The 20,927-nt window shown below is 52.6% G+C and overlaps 1 protein-coding gene across 1 annotated transcript in view; it reads right to left on the bottom strand.

Moving 5' to 3' along the window:
• Window positions 1-10,634: 10,634 nt before the first annotated feature.
• Window positions 10,635-20,927, bottom strand: part of MAD1L1 (mitotic arrest deficient 1 like 1) — a 354,917-nt gene continuing 344,624 nt past the window's right edge. Inside the window, exon 18 of the mRNA XM_084296309.1 lies at window positions 10,635-11,386. Coding sequence (XP_084152435.1) covers window positions 11,228-11,386 — 159 coding nt within the window. The 3' untranslated portion in view covers window positions 10,635-11,227. The remainder of the gene's footprint in view (window positions 11,387-20,927) is intronic.

Here is a 20,927-nt window from a genome sequence, read left to right on the forward strand (position 1 = left end):
CGTGCTTCCCTCCCATCCCGCCCGCCCCTTGCAGCTCCCCAAGCCCTCGGGTCTGGCTCACCCCACTTCAGCCCCCTCCTGAGCCCCGAGCTTCAGGGCTGTGATGGGATGCCCCGAAGTTTGTGCTCTGTATCTGCAGCTTCTCCCTGCTGGGGGCCTCTTAAATCTTTCTCTCTCTCAGCATTTTGCACAGCAGAGCTCTCCTTGGGCATCTCCTGCCCTGCAATCAGGAGCTTCCCAGCCCATCCGAGCGGCAGGAGGCCTCTGGGTACTGCCAGAGCTCGTCTCCGGGCTCGTAGGTAAACACTGGCACTTTTCACATGAAGCAGCTAAATTAATTAATCATCTAATTCCACCACACTTGTAGCCAAGAAACAAAGACTCCCATTCCCTGCAGCTGGGGCCTGAAGTCTGCTCCTGCCAGCCGTGCCCTCCTGTCCCAGCCAGGATCTGTGCTGCAGGGAAGGTGAGGAGCACTTTGGGGAGTTTGGCTAAGGGGCTGCCAGAGCTAGAGACCCCCTGCCCAAGTGGCCATGGAGGGCACAAACCATCCACCACGGCCAGTCCGAAATGTGCAGATGTCCCCTGCACATCTGGCTCAGCTCAGGCTGACAAAGAGCCTGCATGCCCCAAAGCCCACATGATTTATTTTATTCCCATCCGTCTCAGGTGTTGCAGTAAGAGATATCACCTCTCCCCACAAACCTTACCTCAACTGAATCCTTAGATCATTCTGGCTGTAACAACACTACCACCCACCACGGAGTCTGCACACGAACGTCTCTGCCTGGGAAACCCCAGCCATGTGGCAGCTCAACGCATGAGGAATCCTTCACGCGCTGACAGCTGACGAGCCCCTGCGCTGCTCCGCAGCCTCCTCCAGCCTCGTGGGGTGATCGCGGCTCCTAGCAGGCAGTCAAATGAGCACCCCGTGGCTCAGGGGAAGGTGTGCCAGGAGCCTGGAGAGGGCAGGTTGCACAGCTTGGCCGCCCCAAACTTATTTCCACACTGGACTCGCAGCCAGGAGGGAGGGGAGCTGGGAGATGGGGGCTGGCTTCTGGTCTGGATCCCATCTCACAGTCCCGGTGTGGATTCGCCACCGTCCTGGAGATCAGATAGGCCCTGGCACGGCCTTCAGGAGGGCCTGGAAGGATGAGAGGGAGGTGATGGAGCGGGGCTGGGAGCTGCCCTGCACCACCAGAGGTGGCTGAACCCTTTCTGGTATGGTCAGTGGGTTCCTCTGGCTGGGGGTCTGGGAAGCCCCTGCCCCCAACCACCTTTGGAGAAGGAAGATGAAGCAGACGACCCCAGCATGGCCTTTCCTGCTCTCTTTTTCTGGTTTGTTTTGCATTCAGATGTTCAGCGAGCAGCCCAAGTGAAGCACAGCAGAGGTAAGGACCTGCACAGACCATCCCTGCTGCTGAGTGATGGCAGCCAGAGCAGCAGCACACCCAGGAGAGCACCCCCATGGCTGTGAAGGGCTCGGCCACCGATCGCTGCCCTAGAGCTGTGGGAATGGGGTGGATTCCCTGCTCTGAGCCAGTCCCATCCTTCCCTACAAACCACAGGTGTGCGTGGCCACAGGTCTCCAGGCGAGGAAGGCAAATCTGGCTGGCAGCAGGGTGCAGAGCCCCCTTCGGCCAGCTGATCCCTTCCCCTTTCCCTGAGAAGACGAAACCAAAGCAGCAGCAGGCGTCTTAGGGAGATGGCAGCAAGTGGGAGGAGACAGCTTATCCAGGGAGCTCATTTAGCTGGAAGGAAAGAGAAAGGTTGCGAGATTAAGAAAGCAAAATAAATATGCAAGAGGAAGGAGCCGGAGGTTGAGGTGCCTGTGGGGAAGCGGTGAGGATGCGTTTCTTTTTAGGAAGCCAAAGCAAGGCTGGGGCAGACGCTGGATGCAGAGCGAAGGCTGCTTCAGCCCAGGACTGAGAAGCAAAGGTTAGGATGAGGCTTGCAGAGAGCTGGGAACCAGAGAGGTGAGGGGATTGTAAGTGGCACCGCATTTAATCTGAGCAGAACACATGAAACCGGCTAATGTAATTGGGAGGGTTATTTCAGCTGAACATTCAGAGGGAAAAATAAAACATCGCAGGGAAAATAATAATACTTAGCACTTGTAATGTGCTTAGCATCTTCAAAAACTGGTCAGCCATTAACTGATTGCTCCTCTGCTAAGTCCAAAGGCTAATAAAAAGGGATGGTTCATTTAGCTGTTTCACAGCTGAGCTTCTCAATAAGGCATGAGGAAGAGATTGCTGCTCTCCAACGTGCTGGTAAATAAACAGTGGGAAGTGGGAACCGGGCAACGAAGCAGCGCTCGGTCACAGCTCCTCACCCCGCTCCTGCCTCTCCTCTCCTCGCCTTTGTCCGGGTGGACCTGCTGCAGGGAGCTCAGTCAGAGGTCTGGGCTGGCTGCAGAGCACCTGGGGCTGGATTTCCAGCACCCAGACCCGGTGCCTCCTGCCTGGGAAGCACCCCTGGGGCACGGTTGGGATGTCCGTGGGGTTTGGGTATGGGGTGACCCCAGGGTGCAGTCCTGTCTTGGCAAGCTCTGGGGCTGGCGGGAGCAGGCAGCCTTCCAAAGGGCCATAAAAACGGAGGCGCTTTATGTTTGTGTTACTTAAAAAGAAAACAGTTCCCCTGTGTTTGATGAGTGAGCGGTTTGGTAAACACTGCAGAGGAAACGCCGCGCGGTCGCCCCTCGGTGGGTCCCAGCCCCGTTCCTTGGTGGCAGCAGAGCAGCGGGGAACACCTGAGCCAGGGGTGCTGCTGGTTATCGGGGGGTGGCCGAGGGCCTGGGGGTGCTCCCAGCCGGGTGTGCAGGGCACCAGCCGGGCAGAGGCAGCCCCCGGCCGCACGGAGCCGCTCAGCCCCGCTCAGCCCCAGCCCACAGAGCCGTGCCACTGCCAGGGGCTTTGTGCCGAGCCCCAAGTGTGTCCTCGAATCCTGCTGCTGCTGGTGGTGCAGTGCGCTGCCCAAATTGGTCCCTCCACTGCCCATCACACAGCCCTGGGGCTAAAAATTCATTATTTTTTTTATAGGGAACAGTGTGAAGTTCATTCATGCCTAACCTGAGACAGGCATCGCAGGGTGATGGTGCTTTGCAAGGTGTCTCTTGAGCTTTTTGCACATACTGCTCTGCCACTACTTCTCCTACACCACCCACCTCATGACATTCCTGGCCTTACCAGCTTAGACACCCACTAAAGCACGGACCCCATCGCTTCAGAGAAAGGGAACTGCCCTAATGCTCACCTGCCCATGAAGGTGTCCAACTTTTGGTGCAGCGATGCTCCAGCCCCTGCTTTGCTGTGGCAAGGGTCTCACATAAGTCATCTGTGAAAGCCTGAAAAGAGAGCAGCCCAGAGCCGGGCTTTCCTGGGCTGGAAAGGCCTCTTTGGTGGAGACATGGGCTGGGGGAGCTCACGTTCCCCTGGCATTTGGTCCTCTCAGTCGTGGTTGTGAGCTTGGTGGTTTTTCTCTCTCTTTTTTCAGGGTTTCTCCTAAAGCAGCGTCCCCCACCTCTGCAGCTGCATGGTCCCGTGAGCCCAGTGCTGGGAGGATGAAGGACAGGAGGAGGGGAGCGGGCACTCCTCAGACCAGTGTTACCACCAAGAGCATCTCCCCAAGGCGGGTTTTGTCTGGGCAAGGTGCAGGGGTCAGGACCTGAAGGACTTACAGGGCAGGATGCATCCTCCTGGGCTGGGGGACCTGGGGACAACACAGAGGCAGCAGCAGCCTTGCCAGGGCTCTGACACATCCCCGAGGGGGGAATTGGGGATGCTACGTGCTGGCAAGGCCGTGCTAAGCTCTGCGAAATGCTCACGTCTGGCCGGGAAGCAGCGATATGGACTGTGCAAGACACCACTGATTTTCCTCTGCCTGCTTTTGGCATAACGAAGCCCGATGGGTGTGTATAAACAAAGCAAGTATCTCTCTCGCTGGACCTCATGCATCATTTATAGCCAGCTTTTCCATGGCACAAGAAACATTTACATATGCCAGCATTAATTCCAAACGCCACTTCAAAGCCATCTCTGTCTAATGAACCCCGTGCGCTGTGCACAGCAAATTCCACCCGAAAAATAATTAGCAACACACGCTACCAAAGCATTACAAGGGGAACGCAGCGCACCACCTGCTGAAGCAAAATGAATGCCTGATTTATTTATTTTTTTCCCACTTTTTAGCAACATTCAGGCTCTGACTCAAAGCTGTGCTCTGTTCTGAGCTACGGAGGGCCCTGGGAAGCGTCAGATTCCCACTCTGCTTTGCAAGGCAGGGGGATGGTGGATTTTGGGGGGGTTATACCCTTTGTCCTAGGTGAGGATGTGGCAGAGCTGTGCGAGCCTGCACTGCTTTCCCCATGCTGGGGGTGCTGGAGGGGATTTAGGTGCAGGCAGCTCCGCATCCCTCCTCCTGAAGTCTCACAGGTTGCAGGCTTGCAGGGTGCAGCCTCAGCCTCAGTACGGGGAGCAGAAACCCTGTACTCACCCTGCCCTGATGTGCCTTTAACCCCCCAAAATCTTCAGCCCTGCTGAGAAAAACAACAAGAAATAGAGCTGAGCCAGCAGACGAAGGTTTTGGTGACCTTAGCAGCCACAGGTGCTCCCAAACCCTGCAGCACAGGGGCAGCCCTGGTGTGACCAGCTCAGGAAAACCAGCCAGCCTTCCCAAAAATGTTTCCAGGAGCTGCATTAGAGCTGCACAAAGCATCCCATGCCAGGAGGAGCCGTGTGATTTAGCCCAAGACACAGGGGCAGGAGATGCTGGCATCGCCACGGGACACCCAGGCCATGCACCACCGCAATAGGGGGGCAGAGGCTGAACCCAGGAGGTGGCTGTGGGCATGAGGGGCCCACACTGGGGTGGTGCTGGGATCCTGGACTTCCCTGGGTCCCGTCCTCGCACACAGGAGTGATGTTCAGCAGGACGCTGCTCCCACCAGGCACCGCGCTGCCGGCGTCTCTCCCGCAGCCAGCCCCATTCCACCTGTCAGTCTCTGCCTTGTAAGGCTGCAAGGGGTTAAACTGCTCTTCCTATGCAAATTAGGCTTAATTAATCCTTTTCATCAGTTGCAAATATACCTTCTGAACCCTATTAAAAACATGAATATGCAAATTCAGACCTTTTTTAATACTCATTTTCAAGGACTTGGAGTCAGGCTTGATTATTCGATTCCCGTTAACAGCCTGTAAAACCTGGTGCAAAATTTAATTTCCATTTTAAGTTACCAAAAAAAAATATGAATCTGTTGGTAATTAAGCTAATTACAGTGTTACACTAAAGAGGAGACAAACAAGGAGGACAAGATCATTCATTACATTTAACACTGGTTGCAGGACCTGGGGACTGCACAAGGCCACAGATAACCGCGAAGCCGGGGAACAGGAGAAATGGAAACGGGGTGAGTTTGGGGGCTGGGGCTGGGGCCTTCCTCACCTTGGGGCTGTCTCTGTGTCAGCCCCGTGAGCCATCCTCCTCCTCTTCCTGCCCCATGGGGCCACGCAGCACGGTGACATTACACAGCGGTGCAACGGGTGATTTGTCAGACCTGTAATCCTCACCTTGTGCCGTACCCACACTGGGTGACGAATCCCACGACCTGGCTGGAAACACACAGGTGGTGCTGTGCCTGCAGAAGGCCAGGGCTCGGTGTTTGGGGTACTGATGTGCTGGGCAGGCGAGTTGAGCATTAAAACGAAGCGCTAGGTACCTACGGACTTACCCAGAGACATTTTGTCTGGACTTTTGTCGGCAGGACGGAGCCACCCAAGAGAGAAGTGTTATCTGGAGGGCTCTTATCTCTCCTCCTCCTCTCAGCGTGGCTGGCAGGATGAGCAGCTCGGCTCCCCGAGGGTTTGGTTCCTTCCCTGCCTTCGCCTCCTCTCTGTGGTCGCTCCTTCCCCTGCTGGGACTCCCAGCGAGCGGAGCTGGCACTTGGAGCGTGCCCACCCAGGGCGCTGTGCCTGCTGATGGGATCGGAGGGGAGATAGCACGTACATCCCCAGGGGCTGCAGTGAGACTCCCAAAACGAGCTGAGAAAAGAGACCTAAGCGAGGTTCGTGCTCTCATTTCCCTTTAGCGACACGGCTTTTCTGCAGGGGCTCTGGGGACAGCCTGGCAGATGCACCAGCCACCACCAGCAGCAAATTGAAGCACCTACACCTGTACAGCCCAAACGTTGCCCTGCAGATGCTCGTGGAGAGAGGAAAGTTTCCTCTGCCAGACTTTGGAGCCTTTCACCCACCTGGAAAACCTTTTCCAACATGCTGAAGCCAGAAGTCTATGATTGTTAGATAAAAGGAGTGTGATGTGGTGGCACAGGACTGCTCTCGCCTTCCAGCAAAGCCCCGTGCCTCACATCTCCTCCTGCGTCTGTGGCTTCCTTCCCTTTGACCTGCCCAGTGCACATTGTCAATTGTGTAATATTTTGGGGGAGTCAGGGATGGAGAATTACCTTCTCAGTGCCCACAGGCAATCAGCTTGCTCCCCGAACCATGAGATATGATTGCCCTTATTATTCTAGCTTGCATAGCAGCGAGTCTTGTTAATGGTCATAAAATTATCTAGTCCTTATTTAAACCCAACAACCGTCTGTGTTTCAGTGACCTCCTGATGGTCGCTGGCTTTGTTCCAGGTTGCAGAGGCATCAGAGGGACCAGGGAGGAAAAAGAGGCAGTGGGAGGATGAAAGAAAAACAACCAAAATCACAACAAGCAACAGCCAACAAACAGAATTCAAAGTAAACCAGGGAATATTAAAGAGAGCTCAATCAGTCAGACGGAGAGTTCAAAACAACGCAACCTGTCACACAGAGAAGCGAGCGGCATCAGGTAAAATTAGCAACACTAATAACTCATCAGCACAGGGAGGAAGGGCCTGGGAGATGCTTGATCCCGTCCTGGGGAAGCAGGAGGGAGACCTGAACCGGCCTGAAGTCGTGCTTCGGGGGTGCTTTGGGTGCAAAGACCGGGGCTGCTCCCTCCACCTCGCAGCCACCATTGTGCTCGCCAACCTACACGGCAGCTTTGTCTTCTTTGGGTGTAGGCAAATGGTTCTGAAGCCAACTGTGTTATGTCTTTGGATGCCAGATTTTCTTAAGCAAGACTCCACTGTCCTTTCAGATAACGTCTGAAGAGCCCCCTGAGTGCCAGAACAATTCCTAATAATGTTCCTCCTAAAGAGAAGCAACAAAGGGAAAAACCCCAAGCAGCAGAGAACTGTTTTAACGTAACCAAGCTCCAGCACAGATTCCCATCAAATTTGCAGCAAACCTGAGTCATGAAATTAAAAGTAGCATCAGCATATTCCTTATTAGCTAGGGCTTCTTTTTCAGAACGGATCATGCATCCCTACCCTATTTTTTCAGACACTCGTGTCAATGCGATACCATCAGATGCCGTTCAGCCGCTCCTCTTAGCTCGAAAAAGCTTTCCTGTTGGGAAGGTTGGGGAGTTTAATATTTAAAAAAGACTTTGCGAAAAAAAAAGCCTGGATGATTTTTTATTTATTTATTTATTTATTTAATTTCCCTCCCCCAATCGTTTTGTAGCTTTTAAATATCATGCAACTTTTAGCACTGCTGCCATTACACCCGGCCCTGCTGTTGCAGCAGGCAGCACAGCTGCAATTTACGCCCATGCCGGCCTCCCCAGTCACCACGTCACCTCGTCACCTCGTCAGCCACACACAGCTTTTAGCTACAACCACCTGGCATCTGCCACCGTCGCTGCTTTCCCAACATCGTCTTGGAACAGCTCGATGTTGTACCAGAACCAAACCCACCTCCGCTGCATCATCGCCCGCACCGAGCATCGTTGGCTGCCGGGTGCCGGCATTACCTTGGTGATGCCCCAGGAAGGCTCTGCCTCTCCCCGCTGAGGTTTATTTTGACACGTTCACCCGCCAGCCCAACTCACACCATTTCTCAGCTGTCTCTCAGCCCGCTGCTGGGGTCGTGAAATGAAAAGGAGCGCTGTTGTGCTGCGTTTCTTCAGCACGTTGGAAGGAGCTGCGGGGAGCACAGGGAACCAGCAGCAAAGCTGGCACCGCAGCTGCGGGATGCTGCTGCCCACCCAGGCTAACCACGGGGCTGCGTTTGGGCTCAGATAACCCCAAGCCTTGGGGTTGGGACACCATAAAATGGGAAACGATCTTCGCATTTTACAGAGCCTGCGGTGCTGAAGTCTTATGGGCTGGCAGAGTTTGGTCACTGCGTGTCGAGCTGGTGCAGGTCCCCCCCAGCCTCAGCAGCAGCAGCAGGAGGCATTTGGGGAGGCTCATCCTCCTCCATCGAGGCTGTCCGGGAAATCCAGAGCACCGAGCTGTCCATAGCGGCTTCCCTCAGCCCTACAAGGCAATGGACGTGGCTCCTCCAGCAGGCTCTGCCAGAAGGGACAAAGAGGGAGCAAAAGGCTCCGGGTTCACAGGTGCCACCTTCAGAGAGGCACGGACCCCACGGTACCCACCTCAGCCAAGAGCTCTGCAGCACTCAGGGGCCGCGTGGCAGCGCCTGGCAGCTCCTTGCCCCTGCTTAATATTTATATGGATGAAAAGGGTTGATCAGGAGAGGAGTGGGGACTCGCAACAGTTTGAGTGAAGGGAAGCTTCAGGCAACACTGCAAACAAGACAGTGCTCCAACACACACAGTCCCTCAGCCGTGCATTAATAAATCACATTTTACAGCTTATAGCACATAAACCCAGCGAGCGTGCACGGAGACCCGGCAAGCATACACACACTTGTTAACACTCTCGCCTCTCCCCTCCAACCAACTGCAAATTTATTACCGATCTCCCAAGATTTTCTAAAATGATTTTCTGCAAAGAGGGCTGGAGCTTTGCAAGTGACAAGCGGCAGACAGATGGGACTTGTGCACCCAGCACCTGGAGTGTTGGGAAGGTGCTGGAGCAGCGTGGCAAGCTGCTGCTGTTTGCACTGCCCCGGCAGAGGGGGAGCATAGGGGGATGTGTGTGGTGGCAGAGCCCTGAAACTGGCTGGCTCCGTGTGGAAGGAGTGATCAGAGGGAAATCCAGCATTGCAGTTACTCACGATGGTGGTACAGCCAGGAGCTGGCACCGTGGTAGGGTTCGGCCACCTGTCCGGGCTTCATCCTGAATTCGGTGTCTGAGCCTGAGCTGGAAGCTGGGCAGTCTCAGCTGCTCTGCCCCAAGCCCGACCACCAGCCCGTGTCCCACAAGCGGCTTCACAATGGTCACGCTTCCACGCGAGTGCTCCTGGGCTCTGTGAGCAAGCCCTGGAGCTCCCCAAGAGCCCTGGTTTCACCCAGTGCCCAAGTCTGCTCACCATCCAACAGTGCCATGCACCAGCAGCAGGGCACAGATGCTGCTGGCCCCAGCAGGACACCCCGGCAGCTTCCAAACCCCTCTCCCAGCACCAGGCACAGCACCGTGCAGCACATCAGGCCAAGCACCCATCTTCACCACACTTCTCTCTCAGGTGTGTCAGCTTTTAAACTTAGCCGAACAAATCACTCGCCAGGAGAACGGGGTGCAGAGCGGTAGCCATCTGTGTCTCCTCTCCACCGAAGGAGCCTCGGAAGCCCGCTGTTTTTTCTACCCCACCCTATTATCCTTTCCCTCTTGGGAGGCAACTTTCCAACGGGCAGAACACGTTTTCCCTTGTCACTCTCCAGCATCACTTCTCGCCTCACCCGTGTTTTGCTAAGATAGAGGGTTTATTGTAAACTTATTAATTACTTCATTTCTCCTGCGAGGAGCCAGGAGAAAAATTTTAGAGGCAGCCAGGATCTGCTATTGTGTTGGCGGAGGAGCCGAACGGGGCTGACGTCATGATTCATTTTCCCCATGACTGAGGAAGGCGACTCTCGGTGCCACGCTGCGCATATGAATCAGGCAGCGTTCCCCTGGCACAGCATGCCAGGCAATTCATCTTCCACCAGGACTTCTTCAAGCGGAAGAGAAAACGCCAAACTTTTGCTGTTGCCTTTCATCCTGATGGCAGCGCTTCGCCGCAAACCCCGCGGAGAGGAGGGCTGGGGAGATGGGGCCTGCAGCCTCCCCAGAGCGCACGCCTGTCCCACTGCTTCCCAGCAGCTGGGGCTGGAGCAGCTCTGTTCTGGGCCTGTCGACACTTTGACAGGTCCCCGAGTGACTCCAGCACGGATGGCCAGCCCTGCAGCCACTGTAGGCATCTAAGCTAGCCCGCTCACTGCTACGCTCCCTCCAAGCTTAGGAAGTGTGCTCCTGCTGTTATCGAGAGACCATCAATATGCACAGAAGTTAGTAACAAACTGATCTTGTTTGCAGCATGACTGAGACTTGCCTGGCAAAGCTGAAGTATCGATGTCCTCCTCAGAGCAGTGCCAGCATCAGCCCATCGATGTCTGGTCGTTATCTGCTTCACACGTGGGAGAGCACAGGGAGAGCACAGTGCACCTCCCCAGTGAAGGAGTCATACACCCGGTTTGGGAAGTGACACTTTATTATCAGGATAGAAGTATCCATTGTAACACAAAACGTCAGACTCAGGGTGTCCCCAGAGGGGAAGCTTCCCATGGGAGGAGGGTCACCCCAGCCAGGTGAGGAGGTGCCCACGGCCTGGCAGCAGGCAGCAGCGAGCACACCCTGATAGGCTCCGTCCCACCCTCCACATTCCTGAGCTAACCCAGGGCCCCAGAGCCTCCACGAGGAACAAAAAGCACGTGGGTGACATCCGAGCACACCGCGCAACACAAGGTGTAGGGTCTTCAGAAGTCCTTTTATGCTTGTTCTCGTCTGCTGAGTGATGGCAGAGCAGGAAGCACCAGCCACCCCCAAAGCCCACGCTGGTCTCTCTGCCAGGGCCCAGATTTGGGGGATGCTTTTGGGGAAAAGGGTGGTTCCTCCAACCAGCAGTTCCCACCGCCTTCCCAGAGAGATGCTGAGACACTCTGGGGAGTTACGGATGCATTTCACAGTTCAAAGGTGGGGAATGGGTCGTGGCACAGGAGAGCCCTGGGATGGAGCTAGACTTGCCCTCCCACAGGAGGGAAATGATGCTCTTCAGGGGAAAAGGTGGGGTTTGGGACTCAACATGAAAGAAGTGGGAATAAGGAGTTTCCCGCAAAACAGACGCAACCCAATGCCATGAATTAAGGGTGTGAGGGGAGAATTTGTCCTTGCTACCTCGTGAACACCAAGGGTGAGGCACCGTCCTGCCCGGGGGTGCTCCAGGCCTGCCTGGTGGCGGGATCGGGGCGAGCTAAGCGATGGTCTGGCGGCTGAAGAGGTCGAGGGTGAGGGCACTGAGGAAGGCCGGGATGCTGTCCTGGCGGAGCAGGTGCAGGTCGATGAGCTCCCGGATGGTTCGCGAGAACTCCGTTTCCAGAAGCTGCATTTTTCCACCAGAGGAGCTGGAGGCCTGAGGGGAAAGCAGAGCAAGCCCATTAATACAGCAGGGTTTTAATTCGCCTCCCACCACGCAGGGGAGAGCTAGAGCCATCGCTCCGCAGCCTCCTTCGGTGCGGATCCGCCTGTAATCAAGGCAATGTTATCTGCCGCAGAGCAGGTGCTCGGCGCACGCTTTAATTGGGCTGTTATTGAGTCCTGCCTTTCCAAAGTCTCCGTGCAGAAACCCCCGCGTGAGCCTCCACAACAAACAAGCGGCGCGGTGGGGAGCAGAGCGGTTCCATCATCCTGGAGACCCCACGGGGACCAGGCTCTGCTGCCAGCACAGGGTGACCACCGCAGTGTCACCATCACCACCACCCAGGGCTCGGGTGGCAGGAGCCCCACACAAGCTTCCTATGAAGAAGACTCGTTTCTGAAGTCCTCCTACTCCCGAGGGAGCTACTGGACCTGTTGGCACCCGGTGCTGTTCCTCCCCAGCCAGCTGCTGAGCCACCCCGCATCCCTCACGTGTTCGGGAGGTTTAAATCAGCCCCGCAGCCAAGAGCTCCAGAGGAATTATTCCAGAGACGCTCACATGAAAATGAGGGAACTCAACATGTGGGAAGACATTACAAATCTCCTGTAACATATAAAACAAGCAAGAAGAAGAAGAAAAAAAAAAAAAGCTAAATGCAAGAGAAGGAAGGAATGCTTGAAGCCTCTCCTGCCTCCGGAGGCGCGAAAGCTGCTTGTTTATTAATAAACAGCAAAAACATCACAGTACAAATGCTAATGTTTTTCCCCTGCCATTTTCCTCTTCAAAATGTTCCCTCTCCTAATTGCTCTGCAGCTCTGCTTCTCCTCGCAGCCGAGCGGGGCAGTGTGAGCTGTGCCTGGCAGAGCCAGCGTCCCCTGGGGGCAGCAGCAGCGGGGCACCCCCTGCCCCAAAAAGGATGCCAGGAACCAGAGCAGGGACTGCCACGTGAAGGGAAAGCAGGGCTTTACCTGCTGGGAGAGAAGGGAAGCGATAATCGCCGAGGGCCCCAGGGAACCCGTTTGTTCCTGGTTTCGTGTTTTCAGAAGCGTGGACACATCTGATGATGAACTTTTCGTGTACGTGTCACTTCTGATTGCGAAGAGCGCAAGGTACCAAGGATGCCCCTGTCACCCCTGAGCCAGGGAGGGAATCTAAACAAGGTTTCAGTGTGGGAAAGTAAATTAGCTTTTGTTTAAATCTCCTCCACTTCATCTTGGTTGTTTTGCAGCGACTCCAAAGGATATTCAGCGCCTTAATCCGCTGCTGCCCACGGCTCCCTGGCTTGCTTGCTGCACCCCCATGTACCGCTGTGTCGGGTTAAAGAGGCTCAGGAGGAGCGGAGCTGCCGAGGACACCGATCGGTGGCACGGGGAGGGATGCACATCTGCAACCCAAGTAAAAGGAGAGGCTGTGGGGAAGCTCTGAGTTGGTCCATGGGGTGGGCCAGGTGCCACGGAAGCAGCACGGGCTTTGTTTTGCAAATCCACCCTGGATGCAGCTGACGGAGGCACCGGTTTCGGAGGAAGGTCCCGGTATGATGAACGCACCACCTGCGTCTCCAAAGTCAACAGTGAATTGGCTTCATGGGAATGGGAATTCAATCTCTGCACAAAGTACACACTGCCTCCTTAGCAGATTTAAAACACTCTTTGGGCACAAAATTAATTTTCTAAGAATTTACAAGCAAATCCATTAATTGGTTTACTAGTTTAATTAATTAAAGCAAGTTCCTTAAGAAATCTAGCATCCAGTGCCAGACCATTTGCTTGTATTTTATGCTCTCAGAAAGAGAGGAACATAAATGTTTTAAATTTCCCCTCTACTTTGAGCTCACAGGCGTCGCGAGTGAAGGCTGCATTTGAATAATTTCTTTTATACCAGATTAATGGTCATTTCTCTCTGCTATTCTTCATAACTGAAGTTTCCTCCTTCAGCAGAGGCAGCAGAATAATGATCAGAGGAAGCCAGAGGAACAAACACGTGCTTCAGACAAGAACACTACTTCCCACTGCGTTCAATGGGGCTGTGCTTTCTCTCGGTTGTTGGACAGTGGAGAGAGGCAGCATCTGCCCACTGTGGCCCTCCAAAAACAAGAAAGAAACAACAACAAAAAGCATCCAAAAGCCCCAAAGCATTCAAAACCCAGACATTTCACCCAGGTTTCTTATGATCTCTTCAGTAACAAGAACAAGGCAAGAAGGCAGCCACTTGGAAAAAAGGCAATTCCTTCTCTGCCGGGAGATGTTTACATGCTAACTTTGAGGATGGATGCACTTGCAGTTCGGTTCGTTCAATTTCGCAGTGCTTTTAAAAAAATTTAGAACCTTGCCTATTTTCTGGGAGTGCTTTAAAATTGGTATCATTGTTACTGTTCTTAATATTTGTTTTTATTGCCCTTTTTTTTCCTTCACCCATCTGTTCATAACGTAGAATCGACTGGGATATATAGATAGATTTGTTGCCATTGAGCGCAACAGCAGGAGTGTCTTTGCAGCATGTGCTTTACAAATGAAGTGATTATAAGAAATAACAGCGATACGTTCCCATTAATTCACGGGATTTCTTTTCAAGAGCCTGCACCCTACCTGGAACCGCGGTGAGCCGCAGGCAGAGGGAGGCGCGGGGGCAGCGAGCAGGGAACCACGGCAAGGGAAGGGGATGTAGGGAAGACAAGGGAGAGGACACTGCAGGCGATGCTCTGCTGAATGAACGCTGCAGGCTCCAGTCGTTTCATGCTGTTTTGGATCAGTGCAGAGTGTACCTGCGACTCCAGGTGTAAAAGCCGGCTTTATGAAAGGCACAAAGCTGAAATTTCCTCACAAAGCTGTAAGGGCCCTCCAGTCCTTCTCTTTACAGTTTATAGCTAGGACTTCCTCCACTCATTTTTAATCATTTTTTTTTAATTAAAAAAATAATAATCTTAACCCCCAGAGAAAGCTCCTGGCCACAACCCCTGCTAACAAGAGCACAAAGCTGACAGCATCCGCCAAGCACCCACAGTGGCAGGCTCCATCTAACGCAATCACCGTTCACCCCAGCGGTGCCTCCCTGGGAATTTCAAGTCAAGATGAAGCCAAAAGCCTCCCAAGCCCATCTGGGAAATGCCCCTGATGCAGAAGCACTACCAGAACATCATCTCACAGGTACTCTTCACACAGGCCTGCATTGGTTTCTTCTAATTAATGGGAATAAAATCTGCCCGGCTCACTAAACTACTGAGATTCAGGTCTGTGTTATGTTTTATTCAGATCTCAAATACTTGCAAAAAGGAAAAGACTGCGGCTTTCGCTAAGCCCTGTTGCCAGTTCAGCCTGATTTAAGGCCTATCGGGACCTCTTCTAGAAAAGCAGTGGCAATCAGTCTTTGCCCTGTGCTACAGCTCGCTCCGTTCTGCTGGGGGATGCGACTCCAGCCCCAGATCTGAAGGGTGCCACCCTGTTTTCTCTTTGCAGGCTGTGCTACTCCATCAGATCTGTGGGCAGATTGCATTATATTGCAAAACATGAAGAAGACAGGTCTATTTACCACATGGCGACATCAGCTTGCAGAAGCTGCTCCTGGCTCTGCTCGGAGAAAGGAGCTGTTAGTACAAGTGCTTTTCCAGGAGAATCAAGATCAGCTGCTGCCTGCCAGAAGGAAACATCATAAATCTTCCTTTTAACCCTGGAAATCGGTAAATTATTCAAGGCTTTAGAGTTTAGATACACATATAAAACTCTCAAAAAACCACCAGTGTGGTGGGAAAGCAAGTCCTCCTCTCCAGCAGGGACCATCATCAAGGAGCAGATGACACAGGGCACTGGGCACTCCTGCAGCTGGGAGGTCGTGCAGACCATCAACGAGGCTCTCCCAAGAGTTGTCGCTTTGGTGTAACACATGCAAGGCTTCTGGCTGCATTGATTTTGCTGACACGGATTTTTGCCCCCGTGTTGTTCCAAAAAAACCCACTCCCTACAAGCCAAGTCCCAGCATTTCCTTCTCCTTCTTCTTCCAGCTGCGAGGTAGCTGTGTCAGAAGTTCGGCGGTGTCTCGTTTGGTCATTTACAAGCTAGCATGGTTCACAAGTGCACCCAGAACTAAAGATATCATTTTTTACAATTTATTGTATATATTTATTTTCCTCTGCTGTGTAACATATCTTAGTAGCTAGAAAAAAACAATGAATGACCCTACTTTGGCTCAAAAACTGCCACCAGCTATAAACCGCCACGCAGCGTGAATGTAGGCATCCGAAGGATCCTTCTTGAAAATTACTAGTTGAGCATAAAACCCAGCGTTCTGGGGGTCTTCAGACTTTGCAATAAGATTGAAAAGAGGATGTTTGCATGCTCCAAGTGAAAGGCTAACATGGGGATGTGGTATCACGAGAAAACAAGGAGTAAAACTGGAAAAAGGGAGAAGAGGGTTTTGAGAATGTCAAAGAATACGACTTGAGATTTCAGCAGTGTGCATATTCTACCTCTGATTTCTACATCAAGAAAATGAAATTCAGGGTTGCAACCCATGCAAACATGAGCTCCTGTATCTTTAAACACACCCATCCAAGGGCTGGAGGCAGACTTCCCAAATGGTTTTTGGTGGAGCTTTGTGCCTGGCACGGCTCAGCTTGGGCACCCCAGCTGAGACACGTGCTGAGGGTGAGGAAGGGTTAAAGGAAGGGTTAAATCCAAAGCTTTGGTAGGGCTGTCAGAGTGGTGTTCTGCCCTCTGGCACACTCAAGATGTTGCCTTGCAGATGCTGCTCGCCCATTCCTACACTAGACAGAACTTTTCAAGTCTGAGATGTATGAGGGGTCAAAACGAGCAAGTGAATCATTGCCCAGTGACATTTACCCAGCAAATGTATTGTGGAGGCTCCATCTCTCATCCATTATGCTCCTTCCATAAATCACTTTCTGTGCTGGGTCCCTGCTCTGAATACACGAGAGAAATGGCCCTGTGCTTGCCAAGGGAAGGCCCAACATGGCTTCACATCTGAGACACCACCCAGAGCTTCCCCCTGCCTCACGCAGGCCCACGGGCGCTGCTGGTGTTGCGGGATGTGCCACGGCCGCACTCTGCTCTCACTGCCTCAGCCCCTTGTCCTCGTGGTGCTGCCCACTCTCACTTCCCCAGCACCATCCCTCATCAGCAGAAGTCCCCAGGGGCTGCTGTGCCACCAGATCACCTCTCAAACCCTCCACAATGCTATCACTGTATGTGCTGCAGAGCCTCTGCCACCAAGCACGTCAGGCACGCTTGTGGTCCCGATAGCCCCTCACCACCCACCGCCTACCTTGGCTCCCATTAATTTGTGTAAACCCTGTCAACAGAGCAATCTGAAAACATCTTTTAAGAAGCCGCCTGCTCTGACCTTTAAACAAGAAAATCTTTTTGTTTCTGCCTCTTGCTTCGGACGCTGAGATTTTTCTAAATGTCAAAGGCCGCCCTGCCCACACGCAGCCGCTACACGGGGCTGGCAGCCTCTCCCCGGCTCTGCCAGGCACCAGGCACAACTCCAAAGTGAAGGTGAGACACCAACACGCTCACAAAGCACACTGGGTCACGTCGGCCAGGCACATACACACACGGGGAGCCCATGGAGCAGCCAGCCAGAACACTCAAGGGCCCAGCAAATGCCAAAATCAGCTCCTGCTGCCGATGGATGTCCAGTGTTTGCCTTCTGGGAGCCAGCAGCCGGGTGGGAAGTACAACTTTCTAACACAGACTGGTATAAATATGCATCATTGCCTATGTAAAATTAGTGTTTGCCTTCTTCACTGCTGCCCCGGGAGGGCTCTGCGGTGTGCAACGGACAGGAAAGCAAAAAGAAGGCGTGCGTGCATGTGTGTGTGTGTGCACGCATGGAAAGTGCCTGCCGAAGTTCGAGCAATCCAAACATGAGGCTTTGAGATCTGTGTAATTGCTCAAACTTGGCTCTCTCGGGTGATGATATCATTATCAAAATCCCCCAATTGAATTACGCCTCGCCAATCAATCTCTCCTAAGTATCGCGCACCGCTCAAATACCAGGTCCCCAGGTAGCCACTAAATCACTTTAATTAGAGGCTGTTCATTTAAAATTAGAGAAATATTAAAAAAAAACAAAAAACAAATTGTACCACAAGATGTGCTTACGCCTTGAAATATTTATGAGGTTATTTAGCAAACTGTTTACTGGTTTCCTTCTCCCTTTTTTTCTGGCAGCGGGCAGGTTTCTGCTGGCCTTCCCAACACAGCTCTTGCAGGACGCTCAGCTCGGCATCAATCAAGTCATCCACCTTTCACAAATGACCATTTCTTGTCTGCTGTGAAGTTTCTCCCCCTATAACATCCTCTTTGTAACCCAAAAGAGGAAGAGCACTTCTTTATAATAATTGCTTCTTGCCAAGACCTCTGACCTCTGTGCTGCCAGCTTGCTGTATAAAGTGAATTTATGAGGCAGAGGGGGATGGATGCCTGTAAAGGGCCTTCCAGGAAATGTAATGAAAAAGCTGCTTTTAGCTGCTGAGCAAAGAAAAGCAAGTGCCTGGCAATGCCAAGAAGAAAATTGAAAGCTGTGGTGGGATAAGTGAGAAACAGCCCTGCGTGCGCTGAGATTTATAGCAAACACTTCCTTTCTCTTTCTTATTATTCAACACTGAGATGAACCACAACCCCACAATGTCTTCGGCGCAAGAGGTCACCTCACATACTTCCATTTTAATCAGCAGCACAACCCAGGCACTACACACGGTGACAGAAGAGATGGGGTCCGGGTTGTCTCACCAGCTCAGCACCGAAGAAACACAGCGCAGGGAGTTTATCCCTACAGCTACGTGTTTTGATGTACGAGAGCTACCCTGCACCCAATGTAAAAAAAAGGAAAATGTAAAAAAAGAGCACAGCCATGCACTGAAGTACCTGCTCCTCTCTTGACGGGGGAAAACGGTTGGTATTCATCCCAGGGGAAGGTGCTCTGTGCAGTGGAGGGCAAGTCAGCATCTTCTCAAAGGGTTTCTCCCACAGGTTAATGCCCTTTAGACTGTCAAATGTGATGCCATAAAAATAAGATCAAAGGCTTTAAAATAAGGGAAGCGTATTTTTTTGGTTCATACTATTACTATTTTATATCTGAATATTCCTATAGAGCTTTTCATCCTGAAAGACAGGTCTTTGAACTGCTGTGCTTTCACCTATCACTGAGGAGCAACCCCCGGGGTAAAATGTGACAGCTATTATCAGGGTGCATTAATGTTACTCAACAGTTCAGGACAGACAGAGACAAATATATCCAATTTAAAGCACAGGTTTGAAGAACTACTGCTCGGTGTGGTTTAATACCCCTGAATTTTCCAAAAGTGCTCTCAGAGTTTTAAAGGACAAGTAGAGAAACCCAAATTCCCCGTCTCATCGGTAGGACGCACTCAGGCTCCTGCCATTACGGCGTGAATCGAACATCAGCATTGTCAGAGAGGGAAGAGGGGAACGTAAACGATTCACCCACAGGTTCTGATGGGCATCGCCACGCCAGCGATCAAGCACGTTCACCCCGCGGAGAATTGCTGCGGTGATACCTAGAAATGGTTCGGCTGAATACGAGACTGGTGAGAGTAAATCACAGCGCGCTGTTCGCGGCACAGAGAAGGGAAAATTGCACTGAATGTCCACTCAGAGCTAATACAGACCTAGGCTATAGTCAGAGCTTGAGATCCTAAATTACAACTTCTTAACAGGCCTCTGGACTGTTAAATACCATTCACAGCCATACAGAGGGTATTTTATAAACGTCAGCTGCAACGGAGTGTAGATGAGGGCAAGGCACAGGGCTGGCAGAAATTTCCTAACGCCATCCTATAAAAATCCAAACTAGGAACTGAAGCCTTTAAAGCCAATGCCTCACGAGAAAGCTCAGGGTCTGTACGAATCGGTGCCTCTCCTTTGCATATGAGGAAGATGTGACGATCCCCCAGCCATAGGTGCAGTACCTCTGACCTACAGCGAAGCCCTTCAGGACAAGCAGCCGAACGCACGTTAGCAGCACTGCTGCCACAACCAAGCGCTGCGGAGCTGGATCGCTGCGGCACCCAGGCTGCAGCTTCCCAGCCATCTGCGAGGTGACCACGTTGGACTGGTCAAGCTGCAGAGTGAGGAGCTAACAAGCGTTAACAACATCCAGCCCATGTGTTCTGTCTAGTAAAATGCCAACCCATCTGTCTGTAACATTAGCGACTCCACAGAAGCCATATGCGGGATAGACATAAATTAGGAAGAGAAAAATCTCCTGTTACTTTCTCTGAAATGATTCTGCAGTTGTAGCCTGCGATGCCAGGGACTGGGTGTTATTTAAGTTCTCTTTTCCCAGCTGAATTGCAGCCTCGCGTTGCCTTGCAGCCCTGCCATCCAGAGGCAGTTCCTGGTCTGTAGCTACCCCTGATGAGCAAGGTGGCTTGGTGCAAAGGGAAAAGTGGGTGCGACTCAAACCAGGTCCCAAACTTCTCCACCAGGAGAGCCAGGAGCAGACAGACAACTTGAGGGAGATACCAGGGACTGGGAAATGAACCCCATGCACAGGAATCTCTATTTTGGAAGGCAAACTCATCTCACTAACCAGTCAAGTTGCTTGTCACGTTCTCCTCCATCTCCCCTGCTGGGAGGAGAGCTGGAAGCAGTGGTGGAGCAGAGAACTGAGAACATGGGGTTTCTGGAACACGAGAACGAAGCTCCGATGGCAGAAATGGAAGAAAATCATCTGTGTGGGCTTTAATTCAGATGGCCTACTTCCCAAAGCGGGGAGAGACTCCGCTTCTTGTGAACTGCAGCTGTGAGCATGAGATCTGTAAGAGAACATGAGCAGCAAAGTTTGCAAAACCCTGCAGTGACGAGGGACAGCTGGAACCACGGGGAGTTTTGATGGCAGCTTTTTGTAAGCTGCCTGGTTGCCTGGGAGATGGGCAGCTGCTCCCCAGAGCAACCCAGCGCTCACCAACAGGCAGAACTTGCTGGAGCCTTCCCTGCTCACTGAGTCACACCAGACATGTGCCGTTCCTCTGCTTCGCTGCTTCTGCACCGTGCTCCTGCCAGGGCCTCTGCTTTCCCTTCCTGGGATTCAAACAAATAAGCAGGAAAAACCACCGTGCGCCCCAGCCGAAGAGCTTGCACATGGCACTGGTGCAAATCAGCCATTCAGGCTTTGGGATTCACTGGCTGCCAACTGGAAAACAAGCCCCCAGCACCCTCTTTGGGGAGCTGGGCACCTGGTTTTGCAGGAGATGGAGGGTGAGTGCGTGCCGGGGGAGGGAGAGAGGCAGGGATGGTTAAACGAGCAGCTTACACACACCTCACTGCAGTGACTGCTACTTGGCGATACAGCAGGCACCGGTGGGTGATGAAGCCTCGTTTCTTGGAATCCTTCTGGAAGTCCTGTCTCAAGCAAGGTCGATAGAAGGCTGAAGAACTGAACACAACCCTATGACCAATAATGGCTCAGGAGACCACAAGGGATAAACTGAGTGCTGACCAGACAATCAGACCCTAGATACGTGGCTGTAGGACGGGGCAGTGCATGGAGTGTGCCT

The sequence above is a fragment of the Netta rufina genome, assembly GCF_964035555.1.
Source record: "Netta rufina genome assembly, chromosome: 15".
Classification (NCBI taxonomy): Eukaryota; Metazoa; Chordata; class Aves; order Anseriformes; family Anatidae; genus Netta; species Netta rufina.